Genomic DNA, 21,709 nt, shown 5'->3' on the forward strand with positions numbered 1-21,709 from the left:
GTCCTTCCGTCTCTGTTCCTGGCTCTTCAGTTCCTGCTCCTTACCCTTCGATTTTTGCTCTCGCCCTTGATACAGGTGCTGATCCGCGCGCTAGGGGTAGATAATTCCGATGCAGCAACGATCCTCCCACAAGGTGGCTGCTGGCCCGATCTTCAAGTTCGAGACGAATGCAGATCGGAATCCAGATTCCCCTTAGAGAGGCCTCTGGCCAAATTCTCAGATTTGAAGACAAATGCAGATCAGAATCCAAAACCCCTATAGGGAGGCCTCTGACCAGATTCTCATATTCCAAGACACATGCAGACCAAGTTCAGCATCATCTCACGTGGAGGCCGCTGCCCAGATTCTCAAAAGATGAAACGAATGCATACCAGAACCCCAAGGATCCCACCGGGTGGCCGCTGGACGGAGTTAACAGGGTTTTCGATACAAGCGGATTCCCGCGTGGAGAGCTGGTTGCGGCGCAGATTCCGGCCTCGGCCTCGCATTTCGGAGCAGGCGAGCCAAGAGCTCGATGAGCTTGTTGCTTGTTGCTCATCATGCAGAGTCCAATGCTCCTGTGGGAGGCGATGATGAACTGAGGACAAAAGAATGCTCAACACAAACAAAGGTGAAGAGGGCTTCAGGAAATCGTCACAAGATTGACGGGAGTTGGAGGCTTCCACCACAAACAAGGGAGGTGTAGGTGCTTACAGACAGCAGAACGATTCAACCAGACACAAGGTCAACAGTGAGTATCACACCAACCCAAGACAATCGTCAACATGATTCTGACATCAGCCACCGGAAATAATCCGAAAGCAACAACTGCTAGAACAATGTGTCGGTACCAGACCAGAGCCGTCAACACAACAAGACAATCCATCTGAAAGCAACACCGACGAGATTGAGCACCTCGTCGGCGACATGGATGTCAACTTCGTCAACATACCAACACAGCCACGACAGCAATGACGAGAAAATTGAGCACCTCGTTAGCACCAGTCTGGATCCAACCACAACCACAATGACGAGACTGAGCATCTTGTCGGCATCAGGCAAATTGTGCCTCCGCCCCGTCGGAGGCCCGCAGGGTACAGCTTCTCACGTACCAGTGTAGACATAATCTTCTAAGGGCCAAGTTCAAACCGAGGGGAGCTATGCAGTAGCGGAATAGCTACCGACATCATAGATGCGGTGCAATACAGCGAGATCCAAGAGTTCGAGATCTTTGTGCTTCCCGGCACAATAACCATCCTTGTCCGCTACCGGCCAGAGACCCTGCCCATCGCGCATTCCGTACAAAGGTCCTTATATCGTATGTCCGCTCCGCCATGTTCGTCCGCTACGTTCGGCACAATGTGTTGCCGCAGGAAAACTTGTGTTGCAAACTTTAGACTTGGATTCTTAACCTCTCTTGGGATTTCTTGGAAAGACCATGACGATCGTGTCTGCTAAAGCTTAATGTGACGACTACCTGCTTGATCAGGGCAAGTCTTTCCAAACCCCAACCCCGATTGAGGATCATCCTGCGGAAACTTTCCAATTAACACCAGATTCGAATCAGAGCCGCACAGATCAGAGCCGCTGTGCGGCTCTTACAAGACGAGCAGTGCTTGCTTTGGCTGCTCTCGTTGAAACCAAGTAGGACGTCACACGTGATAGGTTGACCTTCCGCTGAATTGTGATGCGTCTCACCATCGACTGACTTTCGAATCGACAAAGAGACTCTGACCATGCTTCCGCCGACATCGTTGCATCACACGCAGTTCTTGGTCCAGTATCGAGCGCATGCACTTGTCACCGATATAGTGTCATCAAGCCTTGGAGTATGGACCCCACGTGTGCTTGAGCTTTCCGCTACCACGGAAAACTGATATATTATGCGGGCATCCCCCACTGCTGAATGATGGAAGACAGCTGTGTCGATCATCCCCGAAGGACTGCGCATTGCTGGACACAGCTGCCAAAGACACCTAGGCCAGTCGAATGCAACTTTCTCAAACATGGCCAACACCCTTTTCAGCCAGGCTTATCCGTATCATCCCTCAGTCTCGACACATCATCTCGTCGACAGCTATCACGTCAACCAGCTGTGCGACAACATAGTCTGGACAAATTATCCGTCAGATCAGGTTATACAATCTCCGGACATGCTGATAGAGAACACGTACCACGCTGAAATCCTCGTCCCCTACCAAGAAGAATCACTATTCACGCCGCCACCACCCAGCTCCCGCTCAACCAGATCCCTCGCCTACATGGAAGCATCTCAGGAGAAAAAGCGGGCAAGCCTCTCCACCCCCACCTCATCTGTCCCCTACCCGCAATCACCCCACAACAAAGCCCTGCTAACCCACCATTCCCCCCACTCACAGAGACGCCAAGAGCAAAACCGAACCTCCCAGCAAGCCTTCCGAGACCGACAACGCCGGGCCATCGAGACCCTGAAACGCGAAGTAATGGACTGGCGCATGAGGTACGAACAGCTGGCGTCCGTCTTCGCTTCGCAGGTCGAGCTCTTCCAGATCCTCCAGCAACAGCAGCAACAACAAGATAGATCCGAGATCCCCAGGACCGCCTCGACAGATTGTTTCACGGGCGGCAGTCAGGGCGATGAGGGTGAGATGGACGATGTAGCGTGCTTATTGGGGCAAAGAGGCCCTTTCGGTGATGGGAGGTAGTCGACGGGTGACTCTCGTTGGGTATGCCATGTGGACACACCGGAGCGCTCGCCGTGCTGTTGCCCGTCTTCGACTTCACCCAAGTAGAGGGACCTCGATGTTCTCAGTATATGCGTACTCAGTGCAGGCAAAAGGACATCAACTGAGTGTTGTATTAGAGCTACTGTAGCCTGATGACTCAATGCCTGAAAATCTCTGGTAAGTAGAACTTTGAGGAGGTAAGTAGCCACTCCACTCATGCCCGAACCTGTGCTTCGTACCACGTATCATTGACATCCCCTTGATCTCCTCAACGCAGCTCGCCCTCACCACCAGCGCTGGACGCTACATAATTGGGGGATTGACACTCGGCCACTTCTCTGCAAAGCGCTCAACCATGGCACTCAACTCGGTCTAGGTCACCCCATCCGCCACGCGTAGCAGTCCCAGTTTCAGATCCTTCAATTTGGGACATTGCTCCAAGAAGTCAGGAAACTCAGCGGCGTTGCCTTCCTGCACGCAGGTGAAACCGTGAAGATGCAAAGTGTGCAAGTTGGGAAATGTGTGTCTGGAAATCGTGCTGAGTGGCACTAGGTGCTCCCTTGGAGGCACACGTCGGCGCTTGGGTACGGTTATGACTGGCCGAGCATCGTTGTTGACGACGCGCTGTGGATTACGCGCCAGGGAAGCCTTCTCTTGCTCCACATCGTCCTCCTCAAGCAGGCTCAACTCGAGACACTGCATATTCGGCAATTCCACCGCGGTCGTCGAAAATAGTGTATTGAGTAACCTGACGCAACAACGCACTATAGATTCAGGGTCATCCAGCCCGTAACGTCGATTGGATACCCCACGGTATCGCAGACAGAGTCTCCTCAGCGAGCGAGCATGGACCTCCATATTGCGTTTGAAGTAGTACATGTTATTCAGGCGGTTCCCTTGGTGGCAGCCGTACGAAAACTCCGTCGTGTTTATGCTAATGTTGGTCAACGGGTGCTCCAGACGGCGGTATATCAGTACAGCATTGAGTAGATGTCCCATTCTTGCATCGTTGTCCTCGCTCCATCGCGCAGCCCATGGGAAGGACATAAGCTGTGTTGGGTAGGTGCGGCTGAAGGCGCTCAAAGTGAAGATGTTGAGGGAGTCCAAGTGCGGAAAGCGAGAGATGGTGTAACGGAAGGCGTGTATGACAGTGGACCACTCGTCCTGGATGTCGTAGGCCACCTGCGCAAGGACGCCGGCCGCTTGGGTGACACCAGGACAGTCGCAGGGGTCTGGAGGTTTGGCGGCCTCAAGCTGTGACCAGAAGCGGGCGTTGAAGTTCCGGTCTGCCCTGTACTGAGCTGCTGGTGAGCTTCGAGTGTCGTGAACATGTGCGCCATAAGAAGTCTCAGTGAACTTCTGACAACCTCCCTTGGCGTGGCCAGTGGTGATGACAGTGACGTGTCGCACCTGGTCAGCGAGATGGGAGGATTGGGCGATAACGAGGAGACGTGCTAGACACAGACATCTGGCACCAAGTGGGAGAGGAACGTATATGTGCCGGTAGAGGTATTTTAGCGGTGGTGCAGACCACCCTCGGCATATTAGCCGCGCGCTGGCCAGCGACTGACGGGCTATGAGTGGATCTGTGTCCTCGAATGAAGAGATATGGTGTGCAATACAGTTCTTGATCTCTACCGGGAGTGACACTAGTGTCGGCGGGCCCATCGCGGGAGCCGTTGTGGCTGTCACCACGGGCAAAGTCTCTGTAGTTGTCGAGGGAGACGCCATGTCTATCGTATCTACAGCTGTGGATGCTCAACTCCAGGACGGTGGTGGCAGATATGGGACCAGTGATACGACTTGAAGGTGTGATGCCTAAAGATGAGTGGTTTGTAGGTAGCGTGGATCTGTAGAAAGCTGCAAGCCCTTATAAGCGTAGTGAGTCGTGCCTGCCAGGCTAGAAAGAAGAGAGCAGCAGCGGAAGAGAAGAGCGAAGATGAACAGCCCAGTTGACTCATATTATGAGTACCTTTGGCCAGAGACGTATCCTATCCTACGGAGCAATCTCAGGCTGTGTTTTCGAACCTGGCTCAGCTGCCACGTGGCATGCTTTTTGTGCGGAGGTTAACTTTTGCATTCGAACACCGAATGGCGGAAACCACCCAAACCCTAGCGTCCTGGCATTCGCATTCGCATGTGCTGCCAATCTGTTCAAGAAGATAGAATCCCGATATTGGCCGCGTCTGAGAATCCGACAGAACCTCCCAAGGCCAGAAAGCCAGGTATCCTCTGTGTTTTAGCTGTGGCTCGAAGAGCGCAAAATCAGTAGCGGCCACGATCCTCGTAACCACCGCCCGCGCTGTAGCCACCACCATAGCCATAGCCGCCTCCACCACGTGGAGGACTCCTAGGCCGAGCGTACGGGTCGCCGGGAGGAGGACCTCTGGCGTATGGATCCGAATAGCCACGTCCAGGCGGAGGTGGGGCGCCTCTAGGATCTCCATAAGGATCATCATATCGACGTGGAGGATACTCGCCGCGTGGAGGACTGCGTCGACCATAGCCATCCCGGCCGTAGTAATCATCGACCGGAGGAGGGCGACGGCCAGGTGAGCGCTCCCGATAGCCACGAGGAGAGTAGCCGCGTGGAGGCGGACCACGGCGATCGTAGTCATCATAGTACCGACCTCGAGGTGGCGAACGCTGGCGATAGGCTCGCGCATCTGGACGCTCGTCTTGGATCTGCAGCACTGTCAGTCACTGAATCAGAATGAAGAAAGCCACGTCACATACATTTGCAACACACTGAACTGTAGCACCCTTGAACTCGCGACCGTCCAGCTTTTCGACGGCGCTCTTCAGATCTGCGGCAGTCTCGAATTCCACGAAGCTGCTTCGTTAGCAATGGACACACGCCTGCATCTGCACCACTTACCCATAGTAGCCTTTGCCTCCGCTGTCACGACCAGTCTCCGAGTAGACCACGTCCAGCTGACCGGAATTCCGAGCAAAGTCCTTGAGATCCTGTATAAGATGTGAGCCTGAGTATGAGACTTATGTTTGACTCCGGGATATTCCTGACCTGCCAACTTGTTTCGGGAGCGAGACCTGTGAGATCCATGCGATAGACCGTACGACGAGGACGTGGCATATTCCGTTCCTGAGGTCCGAAATCGTCCTTTCTGCGTGGGCCTCTAGCGAACTGCACAGTCAAGCGTTCTCCTTTAAACTCGGTTCCGTCTAAGTAGAGTTAGGGCGTACGATCAAGGGTCCTTGGGGGATCCATACGGAAAGCTGTGACATGTTAACAAATTACATGAGATAGCTTGGGACCTGCTCACCTGGTACGACATCCTTCGCATCCATGGGATCGTCGTACTCGAGAAAGCCGAAGCCATTCATGAGTTTGACCTCCTTGATGTTGCCGGTTCCATGGGAACTGAAGTGTTCTTCAATATCGGCCTTTGTGACTGAAAGTAAGTCCAGTTAGCTGCTGCCAGTGCCAGAAGACTATGCCAGGCCAGTCGCCAAGGGATGGCCGGAACCAAGAATCCAGAGCATGGCACTCAGATAGGGCTAGGAACAATTCTCAACGGAAGGATGTGGCCAGCATACTGTTTCGTGGGAGGTTGCCTAGGTATAGGCGTGTGTTGGACACATCGGAGATGGTAGACATGGCTGCGCCTGAGCGCCGACGGCGAGAGAGCTGTCAGAACAAGTCGCAGAGTGATACAGAGCTTTCGACGACCAATGATGGGGAGATTGCGAGGTGGACGGCGATGATGGGAATGGTAGGAATTAATGTCAAGGTCATGATTCAAGACGCAACTTGAAGTGGTCGCAGCTTCCTCGCTTAACTTGCCTCACTCGTGCCTCACTACAACACGCGCCAAGACTTCAGGTTGGCACCTGTCACTCCTTGACCTTTCTCGACTTCCCGACGCCGCCTTCCTCGCGAGATCGTTCATCATTTTCGCGTCGTTGCGCAAGTGGTAGCATGAGCTATCGTGAACGCTGCCTGCTACCGTCCTATGCCATCAATGAAACGCACTCGCAATGACAATGATGAGGCCGATCTCGCCGCCTTTCTCGATAACAGTCTCGAAGAGGTAGCTGAGCATGACGCTGACGACCCTATTCATGATTGCGAAGGCGTCGAGCTTGGATCTCTAGAGGCAAAGACGGATGAGTACTTCGATTTGGCAGACAAGAAGATCCGTGTCTTTCCTTTTTCAGAGGTAAAGCCGTGCTGGTTCCGCTTGTATACTGACACATCCATAATCAAAGCAGTGCGCGTGATTGAGGCGCGGGAGAATGCTATTGAAGACGCTAAAAAGTCATCATCTTGGCTGCAAGATGCAGTCGGCTTGCTTGACATGGCATTAATCACAGCTGGAGGACTACGCAGAGAGGAGTTCATATCGAGAATATTCCTTCAGTTGGAGAGCTATGTTGACAATGCAGAGCGGAAGAAGCACAAACGGTTCCGCCACGAGCCAGCTTCAGAAGTCCTGCGAAGAGCTACTTTACCTGAGCTCGTCACGTCGGTACCCAAAATCAAGCATTCCGTGACTGAGATGCGCGTGCCGACCTTGGAAATGTTCAGCAAATGGCTTCAGACTTCACGAAAACCTGTCAAGCTGCTGAACACACTCGATTCGTGGTCTGCCTTGACTGACTGGAAGCAGACGTCGTACTGGATGAACCATACACTCGGGGGGCGTCGACTGGTCCCCATAGAAACTGGAAGGAGCTACACCGACAGCGGCTGGGGTCAGAAGATTATCACGTTTGGCGATTTTCTCTACTCTTATATTTTCACTACACCCGAAGCCCGAACGGACACCGGCTACCTGGCTCAACACGATCTTTTCCGCCAACTACCGTCCCTAGAAGCAGCTCTGTTGATACCTGACTATTGCTACATGGATGCGCCTAAATCAGAGCCTGACACTCCTCTGTCCGTGTCTTCGAAGCAGTCGCTTTCAGCAAAGACGGAGGACGGCACCAGCGAGTCCGAACCTGGCGGCCAGTTGATCAACGACGAGCATGAAATCCACAGAAATATTTGGTTTGGGCCAGCATGGACTATAACGCCGCTTCATCATGACCCCTACCACAATATTCTCTGCCAGGTCGTTGGTACAAAGTATGTTCGACTCTACTCTCCTCATGACAGCGGCAGTCTTCAGTCGATGTCAGCCACAGAGACGGCGCCGCATGAGGCCATGGGTGGTTCAGGCACAACGACAATAGATATGTCGAACACGTCAAAGATCGATGTCGCAGCCATGGAGCTTTCACCGGACGAAGATTGGGATGCTGTCTACCCGGGCATCAGCAAAGTCCCGTACTGGGAATGCATTCTCGAACCTGGTGATGCCCTCTACTTGCCGGTGGGGTGGTGGCACTATGTCCGCAGCTGCTCGGTTGGGATCAGTGTGAGCTTCTGGTGGTGATCATTGTACTACTTGCTACACGTGCTCACCTTGCACCCTGCAATTCACTGAGGCATACAGAAGAGATTTATGCCAAGCGCCAGGTATTCACTCGGCGCCGAGTGAGGGATCTGTCAATGTTGACATGTCTCGAAATCGAGCTCTGATGCAAGTCTGCATGCGTGCAGACACCTAGAAGATGCATCTAACTTTCCACCATGCAGAATCACATCACGGACCTGCATAGTGGCTTTCACCACGGGGCCGAGATCTTGGTGGGGCAGTCAAACATTGCAGTGATTTCATTGGCTGCGGCAACGCTCGAGCACGGAGGCTAACCTCTTTTCGTATCGATATAGCACCAGTACATCATCTGCTATCTTTTCCGCTCGTTGAGCATCACGTCGTCGCCGATGAAATCTTGAACGAGCGAGCTCTTGAGCCGAAATCTACGGACATCGGATTTAAGGTCTTTAGTGGGTTGCATCAGAATGTGAACGTGCAGAACAGTTTCCGATATATAAGTACGCCACTGCTGCACCAAGTTCGATTGCAATCACACGAACATTCCGTTCTTAAGTACCAAAGGACAGCCTTTTCGCGTCACAGTATCGCAACAAGCCTACTTCATCAACTCAAGACAGGATGACCGAATCAAACCACATCAAGAACGTCGCCCTAGTTGGCGCGACCGGCCAAGTCGGCAGCCACATCCTGCAACGCCTCCTCTCCTCCCCCTCCAAATTCAACATCACCATCCTGACCCGCAAGGACTCCTCAGCAAAGATCCCAACAGCATCCAACATCAAAGTCTGCCCCGTCGACTACGAGAACCACGACGAGCTGACAACCGCGCTCACCGGTGTCGAAGTCCTAATCATCTCCCTTTCAGTCTTCACACCCAAGGAAACTCAGCCCGCCCTCGTCGACGCCGCTGCCGCCGCCAAGACTGTCCGCTACATCATCCCCAACGAATGGGGCACAGACTGGACCGACCCTGTGGTCAACAAGACAGCCATGCTCGGCACCGGCATCAACGAGACCCGCGATTACATCAAATCCAAAGGCATGTCCTGGATCTCCGTTGTCTGCGGCTTCTGGTACGAGTACTCCCTCGGCTCGGGACCCAATTGCTATGGCTTTGATTTCCGGTCTATCCCAGGCAAGGTCTACCTGTACGACGGCGGTAACACGCCCGTCAACACGTCAACGTGGGAGCACACAGGAGAAGGCACGGTCGCTATGCTAGAACTGCCCATCAAATCAGACTCGGGTCTGAGCATCGAAGGCACATTCGCAAACTCCTTTCTCCGTCTGTCCTCCTTCCAGCTCTCCCAGCGGGACATGCTCGCTGCTGTATGTAGAGCGACATCGACGTCCGAGTCGGAGTGGGAGCAGATCACGGTCAGTACGGAGGAGTACCTCAAGACGGGTCGCGAGCAGTTGCAACAAGGCAACAGGGCGGGATTCGGGAAGATCCTGTATGGGAGTGTTATGGAGGCCTACCCGGACCGAAATCAGGGGCATGCGCAGGCATACCAAGCGCATAAGGGCTTACATGATGAGGCATTAGGGTTGGCGAAGGAGGATCTGGAGGCGTGCACGAAAGGAGCGTTACAGATCGCCAAGGAGAAGATTGAGACAGGGCAGTACTGGGCATAGACCCCTCATGATAGACGCCCTCCCCACGTCCGCTGCAAGCATCTATTCAATATAAACATCCCTAACCGTCAACCTAGCCAACCGATCCGTCTCCTGACTCGGCTTAAACCTGGGCGTATGCGTCATCATCTCCGCCCCCTTCGCCATCTCCGCCACCTCGTGCAGCTCGAAATCATTCGTCTTCAATTGGCCACTCCGTCACTATAGCCCGCTCCGGCTAGTCCTAACTATGCAGTACAGCCTGGGGTAGTAGACCTTCGGCACAGCCCAGACGAAGAAGCTCACCACCCAGATGTAGCCCAGGAGCCGACACAAAGTGTCGGTGATCCGCCACCAGATCGTCAGCACCCAGTGCTTCTGCTCGCCTCCATCTCGTCCAGCACCCTTCCTCCGCCGCCTCAAACAGCCCCCCACCACCCTCAAAACCCATCCCTCCGCAACCACAACACCAGCCATCAACCCAAACAACTTCAAATCCGCCCAATCCCCGCTCCCCCTCCCAGCACAAACCGGAAAACTTCCCCTGGACAAAATCTGATGCATGCCTCCACTCAACCCAAACGCCACCAACACCTTCCACACCCTCCTCACACCTTCCCTCCTCCCCAACCAAACTCTCGGCAACAACACCTCCGCCCATTCTCCATACGCACTAACATGCAAGCGATGCCAGAACCCCGACCAGAATCGACCTAACGTGTATGCCTCGAGCGGCGAGCCGAAGAGGTCCAGCCAGCATTCTGGGCGGTCGACGCGGAGGACGTAGATGAATAACACGGAGCAGATGGTGTGGATGCCGTCGAGGATAACGATGGGCGTGAATATTGTGGTTGTGGTGAACCAGATTCGGATGAGGAGATCGCGGGCGGTGATTGGGGTGAAGAGGAGTGGTTTGACGCGGTTGGTGAGGTAGAGTTGTATGAGGAGGCGGCGGAGGAGGTTGCCGCGGGGATGGGCGAAGTCTGTGAGGGCGAGGGGTGGGTCGAGGAGGAGGGGGAGGAGGGTTGTGTTGAGGAGGTAGATCAGGAGGGCTTTGAGGAGGAGTATAGGGAGTTTGATGCGGGGTTTGAAGGGTGGGCGGTGTGCTGGGCCGGCCTTTGGCGATGGCGGTGCTGGCTTCCCAGGTGTTGTGGACGTTATTTTGCGTTGATTGTCTTCGGGACCAACAATGTCCTCGCGAGGAACGAGGAGAAGTCGTGGGTCTGTTGCGCCTTGGTACATTCTCCTCCAGGAGCTGGGCCGAAGGTACCAGGAGTTCGCATTTGATTTGTTGCGTGATCCATCCTTGCTCGGTGACAGGCAAGACGTACGCAGAGTCCATCGCTTGATATAGAGCACCGAGGTGAAGTGGATGAATCCAATGAGTGTGATCAGTCCCCATACCTCTCCTAGACCAGGTAGAAGTTCCAGGTAGTGGAGGGTCTTGATAGACACCGCAGTCGGCACAAGAAGGGCGGGTAGCCCATAAGCGCGATACTGGCTGGTATGGTAAGTAGAACGCCTGTGGCTGCGTCGAGGACGAGCCATGATAGGATAGGTACCAGAGCTAGAAGAGACACCATCACTACTACCAAGACTAGTTGCTTGGGAACAAGCGTTACCAAGGCCAGTTGAACGAGAATAAGCGTCACCAAGACGAAGATAGTAGACCAGTTGAGTGAGGAAGAGCAATACCAAGGCGGCCAGTGCGTCTACACAATCATCCCTGCCAACGCAAGAATGTCGGTGGTCAGTGCAGACCATGGCACGAGCGAACGAGTGAAGTCAGTACCGCTGGGTTGGCTCAATCGGAGGTAGTGAAGGTGGACAGCGGATACTCAACTTGGCGCTGGTTGGGCAGGCTGACTGGGTAGGCCTATCGTACTGAGTGGACTTGAGTGGCCTCCTGAGCACGTAGTTACCGGAGGAAGTCGGACTCGTAAGAACGGAGACTGCGAAGCCGAAACTTGATTGATAACACGGTGGCCAGAAGACTTCTCAACGTCTCCTCGTCGAACAGTGGCGTCACTGCCTTGGAACACGATATACAGGCCACTCATCCCCAGTCGCGACCGGAATGACATTCCACTTCGCAAACCCGGATTCGGTCTCCGGCTCCAGCCTCATAAATGCATGAGCCGCCCGCTGCTGTCGACTATCGATCCAGTACGGCCCCTTCCCTCCCTCACCTGGAAAGCTGACATTCTTTACCAACGTCTCAGTCTCCCAGACAGTCGTCTGCGCAGCACCTTCGAATTTCGTCCGCGCCACAGTCGCGTTTGTGATATTGAAAGCCTCGACTTCGCCCATCCAAGAAGTATTCAGTTGCTGAACTTCGACGCCGACCGCACGCAAGCGTGCAGCAATGTCCGGCCAGGCAGCGGAAAAGATGTATGCTTCTGGTCGTGGACGGGTCAAGACGGCATTAGCGGGCGTGTTGTTCCCAAATGCGATAGGGACGTCTATCAGTGAACCATTGGTGAGTGAAACGAGTGGCCACGTGATGTTCGTTGGTCGAGGTGCAGACAAAAGGATGATCTCGTCATCGCTTTGGGCATATTCTTCTCGAGTTGACTCGATAAGGTTGAAGACCTCTTCAGCATTAGCTACCGCCGTGTCGACTATAGCACGAATGATGGTCAGCCCCGCAGCGACTCGCCGCTTGAAGTGCTGATCTGCCAGACGGATGCCACGTGTCTCAGAGAGGTAAGCAATACCTTGGGACAAGCCGACCTGATCATCTCCATTGTTGTCGGTGACGAACTCGGTGAAGCTGATCTCGGGCGTCGACGCAGCCACCACGTATGGTGAATGCCTGAGACCGGCATCGTCCATCGCGGCGGCGATGTTGTCAGCGAAGATGCCCTCGGCAAGCGAGCGGATACGAGGATGAATGTTCATGTTCTTGAAAGCTGAGAATTGCCCATCCTGGGACGTCGTCAAGTCCTCGTCAGGACCGAAAGCTCGCGGAGCATTGTACTCGTGGCAGTCGATCGAGATGTGAGCATTGAAAGCTACATTCAGGGCCTTGATGTCGTAAGTCTGCTGGCTTCGGAGCTTGACATGGTCGCGGTTCGGGTCGAGTCCTGTAGCCATGAAGCGTTGGAAGTATGCGACACCGTCAGGGTTGTAGCGTGGTATGACGAGGAATTCTACTGCTGACAGAATCGTCTCCGCATACGTCTGGTTATTATCGAGCGCGCCAAGGAATGCCATTACTGCTTGATCGCCAGCAGGTTCGTTCCCGTGGACACCGCCGTGAAGGTAGATCCGGATCTTGTCGCCAGACTCTGGTGCCGCCGATCCGTTGGAAGTGGTACTTGCGTTGCTTGACAAGTAGATGAAAGGAATCGAACGGCCTTCCTCTGATGAGAAGTCGGGAACAGTGTATTTGAACCAGTCATTGCGGCCAGCCAGCTCTTCCAAGAAGGCTTCAAGGGTAGCTTGGCTCGTTGGGCCTGAAGTACCGTTTGCGAACTCCTCCAGTACTCCATCTGAATCGATGAAAGCAGGCGAGTAGAGGTCGATGTCTACCTCCGGGAAGTTTGCCGCCACGCTGTCGTCATCCTTCAACACGGGTACATCATTATTGGCGTAAATCAGTTGCGCAGACACGAGGCGACTGCCAAGGGCGAGGAGGACCGAAGCAGCTTGGGTGGCCTTCATGGCTGGTTGTGGACGTCTACCGAAGTCCGGCGGGCCATCGCAGCTCATACAATGTCGAATTTATAGTCCGTCATGCGGGCCGTGGCCGGCGGATCGCACAACGCTCATCCCACTCGAAGCCCGCGGCATAGTAGCAGCTATCAGCTTGCTGCGGGGCTGTTGCAGCGTGGTGGCTTGGTAGACTCCAGATCAAGCCGTTGACCTTCCGCTTCCCGCCAAGCGTCTCTTGGGATGATGCGGGCCAAGAACTTGGCATCCCGCCCATCATCGCTTGCGCCGTCCGCCGCAAGGCAAGTCAAGGTATAATGTCGGGATGGGTCTTGGTCGGCGCACCCAGGTCCGAAGCTTCCGGCCTTTTGTACGGGTGTATAAGCGGTTCAGGACGACTCACCGTGCGGCCTGCATCTCGGGAGCGCGGCGGCCTGTAGGTCAACAGAGACCCGCGGCATCAGTCTCGATCATCTGATGCAAGAGACATGCGCGCCGGACATGGACTTCATGTGATTCTCTCTGTCAGTCTCTTCACTTGTGCCTCGCATCATTCTTTGCTCGATGTCCGTCGTGTCACGCTCCAAGGGCGACACGCTGAGAATGGAGATGGTTCACCGTGACAACCAGTTATCACTTCGAAGGCAACTGATGCCTGCAATCGCCTTATGCAGGCGATGCGACGACACGCCCGGCGGTATGGTAGGTTTATGTGTCTTCTGGTCTGACATCTTTCAACATCAACTTCTTCAACGACAAGAGAACAGAGGCTGACACCGTTTGCATCTTCATCGTCACGGGTATTCGACAAAGCAGATTTCGTGACAGCTTCATCGACTGTGAGAAGATTTTTGCTCGAGAGCAGAACAAGTATTCCGAGCCCCTGTGGACTAGTTGCACATCAGGTTGGAAACCTTCGACAAAGGAAGCCTTTCCAGGGATGCGGTAAGTTCTGCTGTGAACTCTATTTATATCATCACTGACGAGCACAGGCACCCATTGAATTTCAGTCTTCCGTCCAACACATCTCCTGGAGCAATTCGTCGAAACCGCAGGGAAGCTGTGGGAAGAAGTGGTGGAGTATTCGAGCGAGTTCCAGGAGCAACCTCGCCATTCGATTTCCGATATGCCAACAACGTGCCACCGACACCTGTAGCAGCGCGACATCCGCGGCAACAAGATGCTGCTGCACAGACCGAGTCTGAGTCGGGGAATCCTGAAGAAGAGTCCGTCTGGTGTAGAAGCGGCGGACCCGAAGCACACAGCTCTCCAGAGGGCCCCATCACTCCTACAGTATCGACGTCGCTACCGCTGAGGCACGAAAACATCAGCACTAGTAGCATCGCTACATCTCAGTTGTCCGAGTACACCATTGCGAGCGCCGAGCTATCACGCGCGAAGGGCGGTTTGAGAAAGTCGTTGATCGGCCTGAAGCCACGCCTCAAGTCTTCTACCATCGGTGCGCAAGTAGGAAAAGTGGCGCAGCGGTTAAAAGATCTAAGAAAGCCGAGCGAGGCGAAGGGACCGACCGACATGGCAGGCGACGCACAGCACACACATCCGTATGAAGCAGAGAGACTTCGCGCACGGAGACTTCGCGCACAGGCCAGCCGTTTCAAAGAGGATGTCGTCGACGAAAGCGCCAGATCAGAGGAGGAAATCGCCTCGAGAAAGTTCTTCGGATTCGGGAAAGGGCGGAAAGCATCCTAGATTCGAGGCTCGAAAACATTGGCTGAGGAGTGCTTCTATGCTGGACAAGTCAGTGGACTCTGCTGCAACCGCGTCCGCGGGAGACGGCGAGATCAAGTAAAAGGCGTCGATCATAAACTTAACTCAGTAGCAGTATGAAGCGCTTACATAAAGGTAGCCGAAGCATCCAAATAACATCCGAGCGCAAAGTCGATCGCGATGAAGATCTGTGTGGTCAAGTGTCCTGCCTTGTCAAGCGTTTCCGTCAGCCTTCCGAGCGTTTCCGTCAAGTTCTGCAAGATGGACGTCGAAATGAGTGTCTATTCGGAACTGATTTTGACCGCTGTCGTACTCCCTCGCACTACGTTGGCCTTGTTGAGCCATGGCGGTTGCCATGTACCATCTAAGTAGAGCAGCCGATGCCAACGAGTTGTGGTAATACCGCCACAAAGACGAGTCGAGACGCGCTTCGGCTGGTCTGTGTGGCTTGCGCCCATGTGGCGGCCTTTTGAGTTGAGCAACCCAGCTCGAGCGCTCCACAGGCTGATTGATAGGATCATGCCTCTTGGATGTTGATTTCCTGAGCATCACCATTGAGGGCCTCCTTGTCGCGCTCTGCCTGACGCTCCTCATCCAACTTCGCCTTCTTCACAATCAATTCGTCGATGAGAGGGTGATTGCTGAGAGCTGCCGCAGCAGCCTGCATTCCGGCTTCCTTCTTGTTCAACGCTTGTCCACTGCCAAGATGCTGGTTGTCGTAGCCCAGTCCAGTCAAGTACACACCAATGAAGTAAGTCTCGATGCCTCTGCCAATTATTGCCGGTCTCTCATCCACATAGTTGAGCTTGACTCCCTTCGATCCAATCTTCCTCCGTAGCTCATCCTTCCACACCATGTTAGGAGCTTCTCCCTGGACATCTTTCAGGAGTGGCTCCCACAACGCTGCCAGCCAGTCTTCAGCAATCTCGAAGCCCTTGATGGGGTCGGACTGAATGATAGCGCCAACGTATGCCTCGAAGATATCACCGTGAAGTTTGATGAGGCTGGTGCCATCTGTTGGCTTGCTGGAAGGATTGATGTTGATTCGCTTGTCGAACCCGTAGGCTAGACTGTACTGGCTAAGAGTCTCGTTCTTGACCAGCATCTCTCGAACATCGCAGGAGCGTCCTGTAGGTAGATTCTTGTAGCGTGCGAAGATGAGCCTGGTGGATGCGACTTCGATGTAGGCATCTCCGAGCCACTCTAGTCTGTCGTAGCTTTTCGAGACATCGTTTGGAGCCTGACTCTTGTGGGTGAATGTAGACTTGGTAAGCTCCTCAGAGATCGGTGGTAGTTGTGGAAGTGGATCAGGCAGTGTTACGACATGCGTGGCTTGCCGCGAGACACCATTGCCGTTCTTCTGATGGTGAGGTTTGTTATCGTATCGTGGCTTCTTCGAGTATGGGCCTTGTCTGTAGTCGTACTTGCGCTTCTCACCAGATCGTGGCTCCATCTTGATTCCGAGTGCGAGGAAAATTGGAAACTCTAAGTGCGAGGGAAATTGAAAGGCAAGAAGAGATCGAGCGTAGACCTCTACTTATACCTTGAAGAGAAGGTCAAGATCCGGCGCAAAGCGAAACGAGCACTTCACTGACACAGCCAAAATCTATTAACTGTTTCTGGACGATTCAAAGTCGGGTTGCTGCCTGAGATATCTGATTCATCGGACTTCCAAAAAGAAGTGAAAGGCCTCCAGGTCCGAGTGACTGATGAATCGCAGTCGTGAGTGATTCGCAAGCGATATTTTGTGGGTACTGTGTAGGTGGTAAAAGTACTAGGAGATGACGCATTATGTAAGCGGCAAAGCACGACTCCGCTGTTCTGGATTGGGAACGTTAGGCGAGGTCTGCTCCGATGAATCTTGACCTCACCTCAGTTACCTTACCACCCTAGACAGATCATCTCAAAGCGACAGCAGCAATGGCGGGTGCTATCTCTCGCGAAAGGCTCCTCCAGCTGACAAAGGTACGTGTCTTGTAGCCAAGCAATGCTTTGGCTCTGGCTAATAATCATCGGAATAGCTGCAAACCAGTATCTTCTCACAGACATTCAACCCCGAGCGGCTACGACTGGGCAACAAAATCCTGCGGCAGCGTCTGAAGGGTCCTGCCCTTGCTGCGTACTATCCTCGAAAGTCCACTACCATCAACGATATGCTACGACAATTCAAAGACAAGTTTGGCCTGTCAGGGTGGAATGAGGCTGAGGAGGATCGGCTGGAGAGTATTCAGATCGCCAAAATTCGTGGCAAGGGTGCACCAAAGAAGATCAGAACAGCCGATGGCAGCAAGAAGAATAAGAAGAAGGGTGGGAAGAAGTGATAAGACACGCACACGAACTTGTCTGCATAGTAGAACGATCCTGGTAGTTCCGGAGGTCGATTTCTGCATTGGCTGCTACAGCAATTTGAGCTCCGGTTTTGCGAGGCAAGAGCTGCGTCGTATGTCAGCGATCGACAGCTGAAAAAGCACGACCCTTTGAGGACATTGCTGCTCTACCACGCAGCAACGCTGTCGACGGGCCCATCGCCTCTCCACGCCATCGTGTGGCGACCAGTCAACGACAGCGCAAAGAGGAAGTAGCCTGCTGTTCGAGCGCTCGACTATGGACAGCACTGCGAGCGTCATGGGGAATACTTCGTGGGATCTGGCACCGACAACATCACCGGTTGAACTACGCCCAAAGGAACAGCTAGCCTGGGACGTTATGCTGAGGCTGTATGCCGTTGACATTTTCAGCGCTGAATTCGAACTGGGTTGCTCTCCAAGTGCTCAGTATCCTACTCGAGCTCATAAACTCTGTCGGGCTCTTTACCAACGAGCTTCTCAAAATGCCTTGTAGCCAATGGGAGGGACGGAAACCAACGGAGAGCCATCCACGTGCAGTAAAGCGGCCGTCTGATCTCAAGCTCGGCGCCTACTTTGGGCAGTACTGATTGAGCGGCTCGACGAATATTCTTCGAGACAAGCAGGATACTTGGAGCCCACTGTGATGACCATGTCATAATGCCAGTGGCGCGCTGACTGCCGCTTGAGAACGACATGTGGATGGTGACCAAGTCGCCGATTGCGAAGCCGACGATCTTCACGAGTATCTCGGGCGGCAAACTTCCGAGCATGGGCTTGGGTTTGACCTTGTCAATATTGTCAGTCTTTGTGCTTGGGAGAGATGAACATGTACGAGACAACCTACCACAGGTGGTGCAGCGACAATCGAAAACATCTTGATGAAGGACTGCTTCGCTTTGCATTGAGCGGCCACGAATAGCGGTACACAGGAAATGATCGTCAACAAAACCGAAGTGGGCTTGTTGACAATGTGGCAACCCGTGTGGAAGGGGCACTTATGGCAGATACACCAGGTGAAGCGCATCGAGTGCCTTCGATCTTGGCCTTTATCTCGAAGTGAAGAATACAGCTAGCTCAACGCCGAAATCTACCTAGGCAACCGATAATATCTGAGTGCACTGCTCCACAGCCCCGAACATCTCCTAACCTCCGCGTCGCACGCTTTTCTTCCACTGGCTCGCATTTCTGCTGATTGACCCCACAAACACGCCAAACTTCGTGCAGCGACCTCCCTGGCAGGCAAATCGATGATAGCTTGATCCTGCGACTTGACGCTCAAGTGAGGCTCCTCTCAGACTCCCTGGCTCGATTTAAATAACAGTGTCAGCCCTCAGAGCCCGCCTTGACGACTCGGAATCTCGGGATTCAACACCTGAGCCCCATGCCCTACTGATCATGTCGCATCCACCCAAGAAGCGCTCTGGCGGCGGTCGCTGGAAGCCATACACCCGAGACCCGCGACTTGACGCTCAAGTAAGGCTCCTCCCAAACGTCCTGGCTCGATCTGCAAAACGGTCTCAGCCCCCAGAGCCCGCCTTGACTAACAGAAAAGCAGGCCTCCGAACCTCCGCGCCCTCAGTCTTCGAAGAAGCCGTCCACGCGTGGAGTGCCAGTAGAGCGTGCTCTCATTCCGACGCAACCTCAACAGCAACACATCACCACCCTGCTGCAACCCTACGTCAACCCGCAGCGCAGTGAAACTCCTGCAAAAATCACAGATGTCGAATATCTTGCCTCCTACAACTGGTTGTCCCACGGCAAGCGCACTATCATCGTTCCAGGTACGTCGCCACCCCCAGGCTGTGACGTAAAGGTACTGGGCGTTTTTCGGTCCAGCGCCCTCCCTGGCCAGAAAGTCCCCGAGGTACCAATCTTCCACCCTGACGCTCGAGTGAGGCTCATTTCAAGCCCGCCAACTCGATCGGCGTAGCAAAGCCAGGTACTCAGCGCCCTCCCTGGTTAAGAATCCATGATGTGCAACATTTGTGACTCGACAATGGACGGTGGTGGACTTCGCGAAAGCGCCCAGGACTCTTGGTCACAGCTCGACCTCCCTTCCGTCAGACCATAGTCCTAATCTGCCATACAGGCTGCCCTCCTCGATGGACCCCACCGGTTGAAGCTGTCAGACTATCGAAAGACTATGGCATGCGGTACCACGACAAAAACGCTTCTCAGTATCCCAGCTTCCCACTTGAGCCCTCAGTTCGTGCGATCTTTGCTCTTTATCCCACCTTCGACAGTCAGTCCATCGATCTCTTCGCCTGCAGCAACACTATTCGCAACCTTGGTTCGTTCGTCAACCAGGCTGAGAAGAATTTTCGCTTCTACGCTGAGAAGATTGGCAGTACTGTGAGTATTCTTCCCAGCATTGGACCGAGACCAAAGTAGAGAGTGAAGGTCGCAGAGTCCGCCCTGACCCGTTCCACATCAACCTCCGCCGCAGTCCTTCCCCATCAATGTCCCGATCCAAGCTAACAAAGAGCCTAGCTCTTTCTCATGCACGTTGAGAACGGTGGACCGATGGATATTATCAAAGACGTGGTGGGGTATGGTCATAACTTCGCCGAGGCCTATACCACTTGGGATGAAGGCTGCAAGGGTTCAGAGACTCATCAGCGACTCATCGCCTACAATCTAGGTGGTCTACGGTGTGTTGTCAGATACGAAGCCGATGGGTATCTGCCGGAGAAGCTCGACGAGGGCCATCCACTCAAGCACGTAGCCGAATTCGGCAGCAAAGAAGAGGCCACGGATAGCATCAAAGCAGAGCCTGGCACTTCTATCAAGGAAGAAGCTATGAACTCCATCAAGGAAGAACCGATGGACTACATCAAAGAAGAGCCTATGGAGCCCGCCCTGGAAGTACAGCTCCAGGTCACGCGTTTTTCGATTCCACAGTCTGCTGTCTTTGACCTCAAGACTCGACAAGTCACAACCCCAAACCCCATCCGCGAATCACAGGTCCACAGCCGCGCGTGGGCTACACAGTCGCCCAACTTCATCCTCGCACACTACACGAGAGATCACAGTGACAAGCGTCATGTAAAGGGCCGTTTCTCGAACGATTCCACCGTCGTCCACGATGTCAGCAGTGACATCAAGGAGTGGGAGGCTGACAATGAGGTGGCGATTCGTGGGCTGATCCAGGTGATCAAGAAGCTCGATGAAATTACCGAGTGTGAGTATTTACGCAACGTTTGGCCTGGTGCTAAAGGCCTCAGAGTTCGCCCTGTTGCCTTTGTCTCCTATTCCTGTTCCACGCTATCCTCCACCTCAGCCCTTCACTGCCCGCTCACATCCCGATGCAAGCTAACACTGAACCTAGCACGAGAGGAAAAGAGAGTCGAGGTCCGTCGCGAGGGACTCGGTGACCTACAGATCTGGACGGCCGCTATTCAATCACATGCTGATGCAGAAGAGGGTGTCCTGCCGCCAAGTGTTATTAGTGCTTGGAAGGGAGAGCCAGAAGCTCGCGAGGCTGTACTGCGAGAGATGGCATAGTGGTCTGCCTCCGGAAGCGAGTGACCAGCTGCAGGTCGAGGGAGTCGTCGGTGTGCTGGGGCGGGCCCTGCTGAATTTGAGGACGGACGTACTCTGTCAAGCATTCCAAAGATGGTTGGTGCTGGTCGCTGCATCCTCGATCTCTGTGTCAGGGACCTTCACGACCGATGCAAGATCTTGTTGAGGCAGGAGGCCTTCCAACTCCATTCTTCTGGAGCTTCTCCGGTACGTCCGACCGACCACAAGACCGCAGATGTCCGTGGCTGCCCATGCGAGTGTACGGCTGGAAACAAACAGTGACTCTAGGATAGGTAGCAAACACCCAATCATATCGTTCTCACGAATTTGCCTAATGCCAAGGTGCTGCACTAAAGCGTGGGGGTTGTCGACGAAGCCGCCTACCTTGTTGCCTGGTAGACTTCATCGGTCCTTCCAGAACTCTACACTCTGTTCACGAGCTGCCGTTGGCAGGCGATTTGCGCTTGCCCGAAGAATCATAAGTTGGGACTCAAGCCATTTGATGACATTCTCCAGTCATTTTGAAATTAGGAAAATAACTGCAAGGCTCGACGCTGTCTTGTCGCTCCCGCTTCCTGTTGACGCTGTGTGACGCTGTGTCCCGGCTAACTCGTTACTGCTACCTAGCAGAGACCTGTCGCTAAGTCATATGGCATAAAAGGACTTAATCTTAGTCATGAGGCTCATCAACACTCGGACTCTGGAGCTGCAAGAATCTACGACACACAGGTCCCGCCCTATGCGATTGTTT

At 53.9% G+C, this 21,709-nt stretch overlaps 9 protein-coding genes across 9 annotated transcripts; 5 read left to right on the forward strand and 4 right to left on the reverse strand.

The window, feature by feature from the left end:
• Positions 1 to 1,985: 1,985 nt before the first annotated feature.
• Positions 1,986 to 2,663, forward strand: AB675_7595 (uncharacterized protein; the record flags this gene model as incomplete). Its single annotated transcript, XM_018147976.1, has 1 exon — positions 1,986 to 2,663. One exon carries the CDS (start codon positions 1,986 to 1,988, stop codon positions 2,661 to 2,663), a length of 678 nt encoding a protein of 225 aa, XP_018000364.1.
• Positions 2,664 to 3,056: 393 nt separating this feature from the next.
• Positions 3,057 to 4,415, reverse strand: AB675_7596 (uncharacterized protein; the record flags this gene model as incomplete). Its single annotated transcript, XM_018147977.1, has 1 exon — positions 3,057 to 4,415. The coding sequence occupies one exon, from the start codon at positions 4,413 to 4,415 to the stop codon at positions 3,057 to 3,059; it is 1,359 nt and encodes a 452-aa protein (XP_018000212.1).
• Positions 4,416 to 6,667: 2,252 nt separating this feature from the next.
• Positions 6,668 to 8,086, forward strand: AB675_7598 (Lysine-specific demethylase 8; the record flags this gene model as incomplete). The annotated part of the gene is made up of 1 exon (XM_018147978.1): positions 6,668 to 8,086. The coding sequence occupies one exon, from the start codon at positions 6,668 to 6,670 to the stop codon at positions 8,084 to 8,086; it is 1,419 nt and encodes a 472-aa protein (XP_018000552.1).
• A 624-nt stretch (positions 8,087 to 8,710) lies between these two features.
• Positions 8,711 to 9,727, forward strand: AB675_7599 (uncharacterized protein; the record flags this gene model as incomplete). The annotated part of the gene is made up of 1 exon (XM_018147979.1): positions 8,711 to 9,727. One exon carries the CDS (start codon positions 8,711 to 8,713, stop codon positions 9,725 to 9,727), a length of 1,017 nt encoding a protein of 338 aa, XP_018000407.1.
• A 42-nt stretch (positions 9,728 to 9,769) lies between these two features.
• On the reverse strand, positions 9,770 to 13,372 carry AB675_7600 (Carboxypeptidase 2; the record flags this gene model as incomplete). Its single annotated transcript, XM_018147982.1, has 3 exons — positions 9,770 to 9,920; positions 9,966 to 11,203; positions 11,756 to 13,372. The coding sequence occupies 3 exons, from the start codon at positions 13,370 to 13,372 to the stop codon at positions 9,770 to 9,772; spliced, it is 3,006 nt and encodes a 1,001-aa protein (XP_018000238.1).
• A 2,233-nt stretch (positions 13,373 to 15,605) lies between these two features.
• AB675_7602 (Double-strand-specific pac1 ribonuclease) lies at positions 15,606 to 16,541 on the reverse strand (the record flags this gene model as incomplete). Its single annotated transcript, XM_018147983.1, has 1 exon — positions 15,606 to 16,541. The coding sequence occupies one exon, from the start codon at positions 16,539 to 16,541 to the stop codon at positions 15,606 to 15,608; it is 936 nt and encodes a 311-aa protein (XP_018000378.1).
• A 467-nt stretch (positions 16,542 to 17,008) lies between these two features.
• Positions 17,009 to 17,409, forward strand: AB675_7603 (Mitochondrial 37S ribosomal protein S27; the record flags this gene model as incomplete). Its single annotated transcript, XM_018147984.1, has 2 exons — positions 17,009 to 17,053; positions 17,110 to 17,409. 2 exons carry the CDS (start codon positions 17,009 to 17,011, stop codon positions 17,407 to 17,409), a joined length of 345 nt encoding a protein of 114 aa, XP_018000428.1.
• Positions 17,410 to 17,867: 458 nt separating this feature from the next.
• Positions 17,868 to 18,310, reverse strand: AB675_7604 (uncharacterized protein; the record flags this gene model as incomplete). Its single annotated transcript, XM_018147985.1, has 2 exons — positions 17,868 to 18,221; positions 18,281 to 18,310. The coding sequence occupies 2 exons, from the start codon at positions 18,308 to 18,310 to the stop codon at positions 17,868 to 17,870; spliced, it is 384 nt and encodes a 127-aa protein (XP_018000429.1).
• A 521-nt stretch (positions 18,311 to 18,831) lies between these two features.
• AB675_7605 (uncharacterized protein) lies at positions 18,832 to 20,940 on the forward strand (the record flags this gene model as incomplete). Its single annotated transcript, XM_018147986.1, has 5 exons — positions 18,832 to 18,909; positions 18,992 to 19,217; positions 19,526 to 19,788; positions 19,927 to 20,617; positions 20,765 to 20,940. 5 exons carry the CDS (start codon positions 18,832 to 18,834, stop codon positions 20,938 to 20,940), a joined length of 1,434 nt encoding a protein of 477 aa, XP_018000282.1.
• Positions 20,941 to 21,709: the final 769 nt, after the last annotated feature.

Source organism: Cyphellophora attinorum (genome assembly GCF_001299255.1).
Source record: "Cyphellophora attinorum strain CBS 131958 chromosome Unknown Contig12, whole genome shotgun sequence".
NCBI lineage: Eukaryota > Fungi > Ascomycota > Eurotiomycetes > Chaetothyriales > Cyphellophoraceae > Cyphellophora > Cyphellophora attinorum.